General features: G+C 38.2%; 1 protein-coding gene across 1 annotated transcript; it reads left to right on the top strand.

Moving 5' to 3' along the window:
- The first annotated feature begins 3699 nt into the window (after window positions 1-3699).
- On the top strand, window positions 3700-10318 carry thtpa.S (thiamine triphosphatase S homeolog). Its single transcript, NM_001096213.1, is given in 4 exon segments — window positions 3700-3792; window positions 8037-8100; window positions 9389-9975; window positions 10102-10318. Coding segments are annotated over 2 exon segments (645 nt in total). The 5' UTR covers window positions 3700-3792; window positions 8037-8100; window positions 9389-9431; the 3' UTR covers window positions 10203-10318.
- The last annotated feature ends 1610 nt before the right edge of the window (window positions 10319-11928 follow it).

Below are 11928 nucleotides of genomic sequence, written 5' to 3'. Positions count from 1 at the left end.
TGGAGAGTTTCAAAATATTACAATTTATAATCAACATTATGTAACGTCCTAATTTGAATCTCATGGCCTTTATATCAATAGTATAAAAAACAAGTAAATAGCAGATTTAAGATACAACTTACAAGTAGAGTATATAATTGATGTAGGTACATCTTTTTGTCTATATCTACAGCACAGCACTGGGGTGAAGGCTGAAGCTTCATAAATAAACTATAACAATAACACCCATGGGTAATCCAGATTGTTCTTTTTTTTTAATAATGTGGCTACTAAATTAGAGTAACAGCCCTGTTCTAGCTGCCAATCAATGAGCAGCAAGAAGAAGTGTCTCTGGGGCAAAGGTTATCAATTCACATAATTAAGGAAGGATGCTTTTAAAAAATGCAATTTACAGTGATTGCATTTAAAGGAACACTAAACATTCTAAACAAGCTTATGTAGTAACATGCTGCAAATTAGCCACAGTGCAGTAAGCTATAGCAGCCAATTAAAAGTCACATTTGATTACTCTAGTGCAGCTGGAATGATTATAATGAATGTCTGGATTACAGCTTTGGCCAAGTCTGGAAATGTCTACCTCTCAGTCTCTTATAGAATTTCTACCACTCAAGGGGAGCTAAAGCCTCACAGATTAGCTTGCATATGTATGAGTATTAAATAAGTTCATTGTACAAGTACATACTTTTCCACATACAGGAACCATATGCTGCTCAATTATGACCACAGCCCCCAAACTCCCTAGACATCTCTTTCTTACTTCACATTATGCAGCTGTCTGACCTCCCTTCTCATTTGTGCCATGGCCAGTGGTGACGTAGCTTTGAGCAGAACCACTTCTGGTGGTAAGAGTAATTAGTATACACGCAAGAATCAGGGATGTGCTTGGGGGTCATCAGTGGTGGGGAGGGTAAGCACAGGACCGTTACTTAAATTCTGTAGGGTGTCATTGTGTATGTACATACAAATTTGTCAGTGTTTCTCGTAAACTGACTGATACCCTTTACAATTAGTGAACTAGTGACTTTTTTCCAAACTATTTAGCTGGGTACTGATGTAATACATAAGGGCAATATGGGCTCATTTGACTTTACACTCAATGGCAGCCAAAGACAAACCTTGATTCCCTCTAGGTAGGGACATTAAACAGAAGTGTAGAGCAAAATGTACTGCCCTAGTGATACATGCATATTTTGGCCTGGTACTGGTGTTAACTAGTGATAATTACCTCCAAAAGTGATATTACCACTGATATTAAATTGTAGGGTTTTGTTTAAGGCCGCCATCAGAAATCACAGGGCCCTGTAAAACCAAAATTTTTGGGCCCCCTTGACCCCACCCTAGACCCCCCACACCACAGTAATAAAGACACACAAACATGGGTGCTAAAAACCCATTGGAGGCCAGGGTCCCCCCGCAAGATAAAAAAAACCATTGATGGCCAGCCCCCCTTACAAGTTAAATTACAATATTTTATTCCAATATTTTATATATTATTATAAAATTTTATTCCAATATTTTATTATAATTTTTTTCCAATATTTTATTATAATATTTTATTCCAATATTTTATTCCAATATTTTATTCCAATATTTTATTTCAATATTTTATTTCAATATTTTATTCCAATATTTTATTATAATATTTAATTCCAATATTTTATTATATTTTATTCCAACATTGTATTATAATATGTTTATTATAATATTGTATTATAATATTGTATTCCAATATTTTATTATAATATTGTATTCCAATATTTTATTATAATATTTTATTCCAATATTTTATTAAAATATTTTATTCCAATATTTTATCATACTATTTATTATAATATTTTATTTATTTTGTTTGATTTTCTGCACTCACCAACCAGAAAAAGATACGTTTCTAACTTAATTGGCTTTTGGCAGAGAGCCCAAATGTTTACTTTTGTAAGAATTTAAGAGAAGCAAAGAAACAATTGTAACAATGTAAGATAAGCAAAGAAACTATTGTAATAATTTTAAGATAAGCAAAGATACAATTGTAACAATTTAAGATAAGCAGGTCTCTTGGGGAAACTGTGACTTGCAGCTTAAAGGGCAATTCACCTTCATTAGCAAAACTGTAATAATACATAAAAACCACAGAAATGTGTTTAATCTTTCATAAACTGCCAAATTTTGTAAAATGAACATGGCCACAAAAAGGGTGTGGTCAAAAAATTCCTGGCCATACTTCCTATATCATATGATAATGCTCATTCCCAATACTTTTATTTACTTTAAAAACGTCCTCCATTATAGCAGTTGCCCTTATATTATGTTGTGGCCTTCCTGCTGCCAGCCATAACTCCCTTCAACCTTATGTTGAGAAAATTATGATGTGATGTACTACTATTCACACTGAAAAACATTATTTCTTGTCATTATCCATCCATAGCACATAACAGGCGTCCCTGTACTATAACTACTGCCAGCCAAAGGTGTGGCAGTTCTTATTTTGTAACAACTGGAAGGCCACCTTGATATGTTTTATTGGATGGCAAAAAAGTGTTCCTCCATGTGAGGGCCCTCCAGCTGTCAAAGAACTACAACTGTTTCTGTCCGTTGTTCTGTGGGAGCTGGAGGAGCACATGTAGGAATTATTCAGTGTACAAATCACATTTTGCCGTGTGTAATGTTGAAGGGAGTTGTGGCGGCAGTAAGGCCACAGCATACTATATCTATAAGGGAAATGTATGTCAGGTGGCATTTTCTCCATTGGCAGAAATGCTAGCCAGATTCTATCTGCAGGCATATCATCTACCTGCCCGGACCGGCAATCTGGGGGTTCTGGCAAATGCCAGAGGGGCTGCTATAAGGTGCAATAGAAATTCAGTATTTAGTTGGCTGGTGGGGGCTGTTTGGGCCTCTTTGTGGGCTGATTGGGCCTCTGTGTACCTGAAATGCCAGGGCCTATTTTGACTCTCAGTCCAGACCTGAAGGGGTGGATTGTAATCCCAAAATTAGACACACAGATCAGTGTAAACGCTAGTCTAGAAAACATACCTCCCAACATTTTGGAAGTAAAAAGAGGGACAAAATTTTTTTTTCGCACGTAGCGCAGCAAATTTTTTGACCACACCCCTTTCTGTTGCCACACCCCCTAATTACCATGTTCGGTTTACAAAATTTGGCAGGTTATGAAAGTTTGAAAATATTTCTCCTTATCTAAACTGTGTTTTGTGTCTCAAAATTGTTACAAAGTATCTTATTTGCACCTGTTAGCTGTTCTGGACTCTCTGCTAAAAGCCAATTAAGTGAGAAACTTTGTTTCTTTTTCTTGCTGTTCAGTGCAGAGAAAAGAGGGACTTTCCAGTACAAATGAGGGACTGCGGGTTGAGCTATCAAAAGAGGGACTGTCCCTCCGAAAAAGGGACAGTTGGGAGGTATGTAAAACACAATGCATGACATTTGTATAAAAATCTACAGCTTTAAATGGAGGCATGGGAGGTAATTTTACATAGTAAAATATGTACAAAGAAAAGGTGCTGGTAGTAAAAAATGGGACACTATAGTACTAAATAATTTCTGTGTGAGAGCTTCTGCTCTTGTAGCAACCTTGAGCAGGAACAAACCAAGGCAGTTTGATATGGCTGTGAGCTGAGAGACAGGGGCGGGACATGGGCTGCTATTGCAGACCTGTGATTGTCACTCATAGTTATGACCACTTCCTGTGGAAGAATGAAAGCACACACCAGCTCTTAATTCAGCCCAGAGACCGAGCAGAGACGATTTCTCTGCAGCTCTAAAATAATAACATTTTTAAAGGTAAAAATATGATTTAAACTAGGGATACTATATATAAAGGGAGGGTGCATATAATAATTGGTGATTAGGATGTATATTTCCACTGTTTACAGCCTATTCTACAGAAAGAAATGAAGGTAACACAACCCCTCCTAGAATTCTGCAGTTCTTATGTATTTACTTGTATGTATGTACTTTGAACTCCCAAAACTGTTTTGTCACTAGGATTGCCTCCTCATAGCTTTAATACCAGCCACATATGACATGGCTTATTACCAATTCATTTAGATGCAAGCTGCAGACTGAACTACTTTATGTGAAGCCATGCAGCATGCATCAACATTAACTAGTCATGCTACACTGGATGCAATATGCGGCTGGTATTAAAGCGAAGGTGGTAACCCTACTTGTTACAGAGCATGATTCTTTTTTTTCTTTTTTAATACTGGATGCAAGCAAATAGATTGCACCAGTCATGCAATTATCTAAATCTATACCACACTGAATCAATCGTAATCCTGCAGTATGGAACAGGAGGAAAATATTCCACATCTTTTTAAGGACAGCGGTGGTGTGGCAGAGGTTGAGGACACTGAGGTGTATAAAATAGAATGGGGGGGTAGAATGCAGGGAATATGAGGCAAGAATGGAACATGAGGACAAGGAAAATAATGTGGGTATAGAGAAAATTGCAGGTGGAAGTTTGAACATGATAAAAATGGCATAAAGTATGAAGAAAGGTGGTGTTAAAGAGAAGGAAGGCAGAACGTTCAGAGGAAAAAATACATGGCAGTAAGAAAGGACAAGGTATGAAAAGGAGAGAAAACTAAAACTAGAAATAAATGTTGCACGGGGTCAAAGTTAGGTTGTCTAGAATGCCAAAATATAATCTTTAAGCCCAGTGGGGCTAATAGAATCTGATGTGTGTGCATCCTCTGGTCCTACGTCACACGCATGTGCTTAATGAGCAAGATAGGCCACTCGCTTATTATGTGCATGTGTGTACTTTTAACATGGCTGACAGCACTGGGAGCTCCCTCCTGGTTTGGAGGCCAGAACACTCGTGAGCAGGGGGTTTGGAAAATAATACTATTGTTTGCCCCATCCAGTGTATGAGCTTTATTAGCCCCCACTCTAGTGGGGAAAACCACAGATGCTCAAGATGTTGGGAGGAACTGAAAGGGACATGAAATAATGAAAATCCGTGCAAATGATGGTGTATGTCATGTAGTAGTTAGTTTGCCTCCTCCAGGATGGCTGCTGTGTTCTGTCCTGCACAGTGGAGTCATCATAGGGTCACTTCCTCTAGAGGGCTGCTAAAAAAAAGGCCTTCCAGAAACTGAAAGAGTTGAATCCAAGTGCCTGAACAAACCTAATCCAAATCCTTAAAATTATGGGACATTTTGTCACACAAACAAGGAATTAAAATAAAATGTAACTGCGTCTGTTTTGCCCTTCCTTCGGATAAGGTTCGGTATTCGGCCAAATCTTTGGGCAAATCCCAAAATAGTGGATTTTTTGCATCCGTAAATTTGCAACAGTGGCTCTTTATTTGGAGAATGAGGTCCTGGCTAGTTGCACTGGTTTATTAATACACAAATGAATCCTTTTTGGGGGCAAAAAAAGTAGATTTATGGTGTGGTGACCCAAATTATGGAAAATCACTTACCCAGAAAACCTCAAGTTACAATCATTGAGGATAACAAATCCCATAAATTCTGTTCTCCCAAAATAAGCAGAAGCTCAGGTCTGCTGTTGCCAGTACAGGTGGCATGTCACATACTACTTTTAAAATATGCACAGTAATGGAAAACTGCACTTAATTATGTTAAACACAAATTGAAAAATTAGCAATATTTCGGATTGCTAGTACTGTATATAAATATAAAGGTCTCTGATTTAAAAGGTTTGCATTTTGAACGTGTGCTTTTGCATCACAAAAATAGTTGTGCAATCATATGTTTTAGTATTTTTTCAAAAATATACCTGATGAATTTGCAGAATTCATACTACAAAATTTTCTGCCCCCCCTACAAGTAAAAAAAATAATTGGTGGCGTGGCCCCCCTACAAGTAAAAAAAAAAACATTTGTGGCCAGGGACCGGTAAGAGTAAAAAAAAAAAACCTTGGTAGCCAGCCCCCCCACCACGAGTTAAAAAAAACATTTGTGACAGGGCCCCCAAACCCAAAAAAAAACATATCAGCGGCCATGGCCCATGCCCCCCAAGTTAAAAAAAAATTTAGTGCCAATTGGTGTTCAATATGGCTCAGCTCCTACTTCGGCAGTTCAAGTGGAGGGCAGCTAATCCAGGAAACGCAGCAGGGACAGCCCCCCTTAACATATAGAAGTCATCGGGCCTGGGACAATTGTCCCGCCAGTGCCCCCTTGATGGCGGCCCTGCTCTTGTACTAAAATCATATGCAAAAAAAGTAAAATTGGTGTAAAATTAAATACGTATTCATAAAAACAGCTAGATAATTGGGTAAGGCGAAGAGAAAGTCCAAACATAATATCTGCTCTCTGTGTGAACAGCCCCTGCCGAAAGTTACATGTGGTCTAAATATGAAGCATGTACACATCCACCTGTTAAAGATGCTGATCCTAATCAAGAATTTCTCTGGATTGAAAGACTTCTTTCTGATACAATGACTGAGAGTACATCTTCAGTACCCACTACTTCTGTTGCCACAGTTGAACATTTGCAGTCATCAAACACTGAATCAGAATCTGGCAATTTGGCTGAATTTTTTGTTTTCCAGTAGAGAAGGTCTCTAGTTTAATAAAGGAAGGTAGGACAGAAGTGGGTCAGAAGGATCCAGCTGCTACATCTGCTTCTGAGAAATAGCAACTTCCTATCTTTGCGCAGAAGTCGTACATTTCATTCCCCATGAGTTAAAAGATTGATAGAACAGGAGTGGCACAAGCCAGACTCCTCTAAAATATTTAAACTCCTTTTAATTCTACTGATATAGTAACTTTGGAAGAATTGCCAGATTGTCAAAAAGAACAACAATTTCTGTGGAGGAATCAGGATGTTCATAAGTTCCCTTCGCAGAACTTATGAACAAGATCGAACATTTGTAAGCCTGCCATTGCTGTGATTTCTTTGTAGAGGCATTTTAAATGTTGGCTAAAACGCCTTTCTGACAAAAATTGTCCTATTTTGGGAATCCTTCATGAGGGGTTTTGTAAAGGTTTGAATACTAATACGTTAAAAGTCCAAGTTTGTGCCCTTTCATATTTTTTGTCTCAACTCAAATGTCAAACTGGTTTCAAGGATTAGACCAAGCAGCTGGTCTGTTGTGTCTCCTTGGGATTTGAATTTGGTTACATCTCTCTTATAGGAAAGTCCATTTGAACCTTTGCAGCTGGTATCTTTGAAACATTTATCTTGGAAGGCTGCGTTCATTGTAGCTATTACATCTGCAAGGAGATTTGGGGAATTACAGGCTTTAGCAGCAGTTCCCCCTTATACTACATATTTCCCAGACAAAAAGTGGTGTTGAGGACTCTACCATATTTTATTTCATAGGTTCCTTCCTCATCAAACATAAATTCTCAGATAATTCTACCTGCCTTCTGTCAACATCCTGAAAATTCTAAAGAAAGGAAGCTTAGTACTTTGGATGTATACAGATGTCTTTTAAAGTAGATTGACAAGACAAAACCATTTAGATCCACAGATCATTTGTTTTTGATAGAAAGAACGGATAAAAAGCTGCTGCCACTATTGCTTCTTGGCTAAACAATATGATATCTCTGGCATACTCTTCATTGAGAAAGGAACCTAATTCTCAGCTAAAGGCTCATTCCACCAGGGCTGTTTCGACATCTTGGGCAGAGAAATCTTCTGTCAATGTTAATGAGATTTGCAAAGCAGCATCGTGGAGCAATGTGCATACATTTGTCAAGCACTACAATGCAGTCTCTCAAAATGCAGCTTTAGGCAGCAGAATATCGGAAGCAACTGTTCATTCTTCTTAATGTTTTGTGTTCGCTACCATATTAATTGGCTAAGTCCCATTTGTGTGTTGCCCAAAGGATGTAAAGAAAACTGAACATTTGTCTTACCTGAAATGTTACTTTTCTTGAGTCTGTAAGATAGCACAGTTAACCCTCCCTATTAAATATCAATGCATCAAATTGGTCTTGTGTGTTTTTCTACCTATTTTATGAGCTTGAATATTAACACTACTGAGTGCTGTGAGGGGGATGGGTTATTATAGTTTTGTTTATTGGTTGTTGCTTTTTTCTGTCCTACCAGGGGATTGGACCAGAGCTCTGCCATGTGTATGCTGCTTACATACTAAAGAAAAATAAAATTGCAGGTAAGACAAAATTCCAGTATATCCTACCCATTTATGAACACTAAAATCCAGTCGGATGACTAGCAAAATGTCTTCAAGGGAAAAAAAATACAGCAAGACCACTAAAAACCCTTCTCCATCTGAGTTGACAACCACCCTACTGTTTGTGATACTTAAGCCAGTTTTCTATTCATGTAAAAATAACTTTACTAAGCAAATATCTATATGCCGCCATATCAAAAGCTTTGGCAAAATCGAAATGTCTGTCATTTCTTGTAATATCTCCATTGTTCACCTATTTTAAGTACTAAATACAGGTATGGGATCTGTTATCCGGAAACCCTTTATACAGATAGCTCTGAATTACAGAAAGGCTGTCTTCCATTCAAACATTTAAAAATAATTTCATTTTTCTCTGTAATAATAAAACAGACCTTGTACTTGATCCAAACTAAGATATAATGAATCGTTATTGGAAGCAAAACCAGCCAAATGGGTTTATTTAATGTTTACAGGATTTTTTAGTAGACTTAAGTTATGAAGATCCAAATTATGGAAAGATATGTTATCTAGAAAACCCTATGTCCTGAGCATTCTAGATAACAGGTCTCTAATGCTCTAAATTGGACAAGTGATGCTCTAAAAAAAACATAGCCTGAAGTGTAACTGTGTGGCTCAACTCTCTGCATGCTGAAAGGAAACATTTGCCTATGTTAGCATTAATTAACCATTCAACTGATGTGTTTATACAAAATCAACACTTTTTTTGGCCAAACAAAGGGGTATATGCCCCTTTAATGCTAGTGGACAAGTTAATATTATAAATAAGGAAGAAAATCTATTCATTAGAATGAGATTTTAATTCGGAAATGCATGAGATATTTTGCAACTCCTTGGAAACGTAGGCAGCACATTAACAGCGCATTAAGTGTCATTAACACTCCATAAGGTACGGTTTACATTGTATGCTAGTTCTATAACCTGTATTTCCAACAACTGCATATTGCAGCTTCAGGTTTCTTTAAGGCAACTGTTAAGATGTCACGTTATTCTGGCAGGGAAGGCATAATCACTAAAATCCAAAACAGCTACTCTCAGACACAGAGTGGTTTAATCACCACCCTTCAAAACCCTCTAGCAGGGGAGCATTCAATAATGAATGGATTGCTTTAATAGCTGCTCAGCGGGTCTCTTGTACAGAAGTGGTTAATCTCTGCCCTCCAGGTCTTGTGATACGATATTCATCTCACTGTGAACTTTATTCTCTCTTCCTTTCTGCATCTTCCTTTTATCCTATCCCTGCCTGCAGGTCCTGTATTGCATTCTAGGTGTCTACAATTCTCTAAAAGAGCATGCATTCGCCAACCCACTCATCTGGCTCAATTGAAGTGGAAAGAAAATTTGTTCCAGGCCCCCAAGTTGAGGATAAACTGCACAGTTTGGGAGCAAAGTTGCAGAATGAACTAACATTCAGAGATTCTTATTATGACACCCCTGACTGTCGGCTAACACTGGGTGATGTCTGGTTGCGGCGAAGGGAAGACAGCTGGGAGCTCAAATACCCACCACAACGGGGAACCAGAGGCCTGAACGGAGCCTCTACACAGTACCTGGAGCTGAATTGTGAAAGAGATATTGCCCACAGGGTGAGTGAAGAACTCAATATCCCATGCCCTCATAGCCTGGACTTATTGGAACTGCAGGAGTTTGCCAGCTTTGTGACAAAGAGGCGTAGATTTGAGCTTCCACCAAGAAATGGGTCTAAGCATAAGGTGGTTGTGGACCTAGATACAGCAGATTTCGGTTTTTCTGTGGGCGAGGTAGAGGTTTTGGTGGAGACACAAGAAGAAGTGCAGAGTGCCCTTAAGGAAGTGGAAGAAATCTGCAAGAAGTTAGGTAAGAATTTGGGGCTACAGTTTTATTCCTTGTTTGATTTGGTTTACTGCATTAAAATGTAGTACATTTATATTCTGTAATTAAGTATTGAGTAGTGTTATTTAGTAGTGTTGTGTTTTGCCCTAGGTGTACTCAGCGATTCTCCAGTTCCAGGGAAAATGTCAACATTTCTCAAGATTAATCGAGCAGATCATTACAAGCAGCTTCTGGAAGCACATGTTCTATAAAGTGTTATACACAAACAATAGCAACCTAGAATAATGCCCTCCAAACCAGTATAACATTGCCATGCCTCATGTTAGTTGTAGTTCCACGTACATGCATAAAGCTACAACAATATAAATAGTTAAGTCTCCTTTGTTTTTCTTCATGGATGAGGTACAATAACTTTACCAGAGCATAGTCTCTTTAGCATATTTTTTCCAGTTACAGTAGGATCCAGTTAAGGAAGTAAAAAGAGAGTCATACATGGGATACCTTTTAATGTTAACAATATATAAATACTAAGAATTTGAGGTCCCTTATTAAAGGGATTCTGTCATGATTTTTATGATGTTTTTATTTCTAAATTACACTGTTTGCACTGCAAATAATTCACTCTACAATATAAAATTGTAATTCCTGAACTAGCAAGTGTATTTTTTTGTTGTTGTAATATTGGTGTGTAGGCAGCCATCTCAAGCATTTTGCCTGGTCATGTGCTTTCAGAAAGAGACAGCACTTTAGGATGGAACTGCTTTCTGGTAGGCTGTTGTTTCTCCTACTCAATGTAACTGAATGCGTCGCAGAGGGACCTGGATTTTACTAATGAGTGCTGTTCTTATATCAGGCAGCTATCCTATTTTAGGGAGCTGCTATCTGGTTACCTTCCCATTGTTCTGTTGTTAGGCTGCTGGGGGGGTGATATCACTCCAACTTGCAGTAAAGAGTGACTGAAGTTTATCCGAGCACAAGTCACATGACTGGGGGCAGCTGGGAAACTGATTATGTCTAGCCCCATGTCAGATTTCAAAATTAAATATAAAAAAAATCTGTTTGCTCTTTTGAGAAACTGATTCCAGTGCAGAATTCTGCTGGAGCAGCACTATTAACTGATGCATTTTACAAAAAAAAATGTTTTTTTCCCATGACAGTATCCCTTTAAGGCTCATTTTGCTTAACCCTTTGCCTGCCAAGCACGTACACCGTACGTTCTGGCAGGCAAGGGCTTTAACTGCCAAGCACGTACATTGTACGTGCTTGCAGTTTTACTTGCTGTACTCTGCATCAGCGGCTTTAGCCGCCTCTGCAGAGGTTTAGCAGCATTGACAGCCCCCTGGGCAACGAGGCTGGGGGGCTGTCATGTCGGTCCTGCGACTGGATTGTCGCAGGGCCGACCTAAAAGAGGCAGACACAGCAAATCGCGTGTCTGCCTTGCTGCTCTGCTTCCTCCTGCTCACCTCGTGTTCCAGCGACGCCCACACACTTCCTGCTTGCTGTGAATCTGCAGATCTCTCTTCTCCAGCTCTTAGATCAGCCAAAAACGGTAAGTGCCCTTTATTTTACACACTTGCATACACCTACCTACATTATACACACATACACACATATTTTAGTAGTAAAAAAAAAAAAAAAAAAAAACGTTTTTTTTAATTTTTCATTTTCCACTTATATGCACTTATATGCATTTATATACACTTATATGGACTTATATACACACTTATACACACTTATACACTGTCACACAATTCTTGGAAGTGTACACACATGTATACACATTTTATTTTTTTTACTTTTTCATTTCACCAATTTGTGTTTTTTTTACCCATAAAAACTGTTTATTTCAGCAGCATGACTATTGGATAATCGATTTCGGCCACTAATTATGCTGTCGGTGCAGTTATTTTGTTATTTCATTGATTTGCACAATTTTTGTGGTTTTATTGCAATTTTATCCCTGGATTATTGTTCCTT

This window comes from Xenopus laevis, chromosome 1S (assembly GCF_017654675.1).
Source record: "Xenopus laevis strain J_2021 chromosome 1S, Xenopus_laevis_v10.1, whole genome shotgun sequence".
In the NCBI taxonomy this organism is placed as follows: domain Eukaryota; kingdom Metazoa; phylum Chordata; class Amphibia; order Anura; family Pipidae; genus Xenopus; species Xenopus laevis.
The sequence above is the reverse complement of the archived record's forward strand: the minus strand, read 5'-3'. Positions and strand labels throughout refer to the sequence as shown.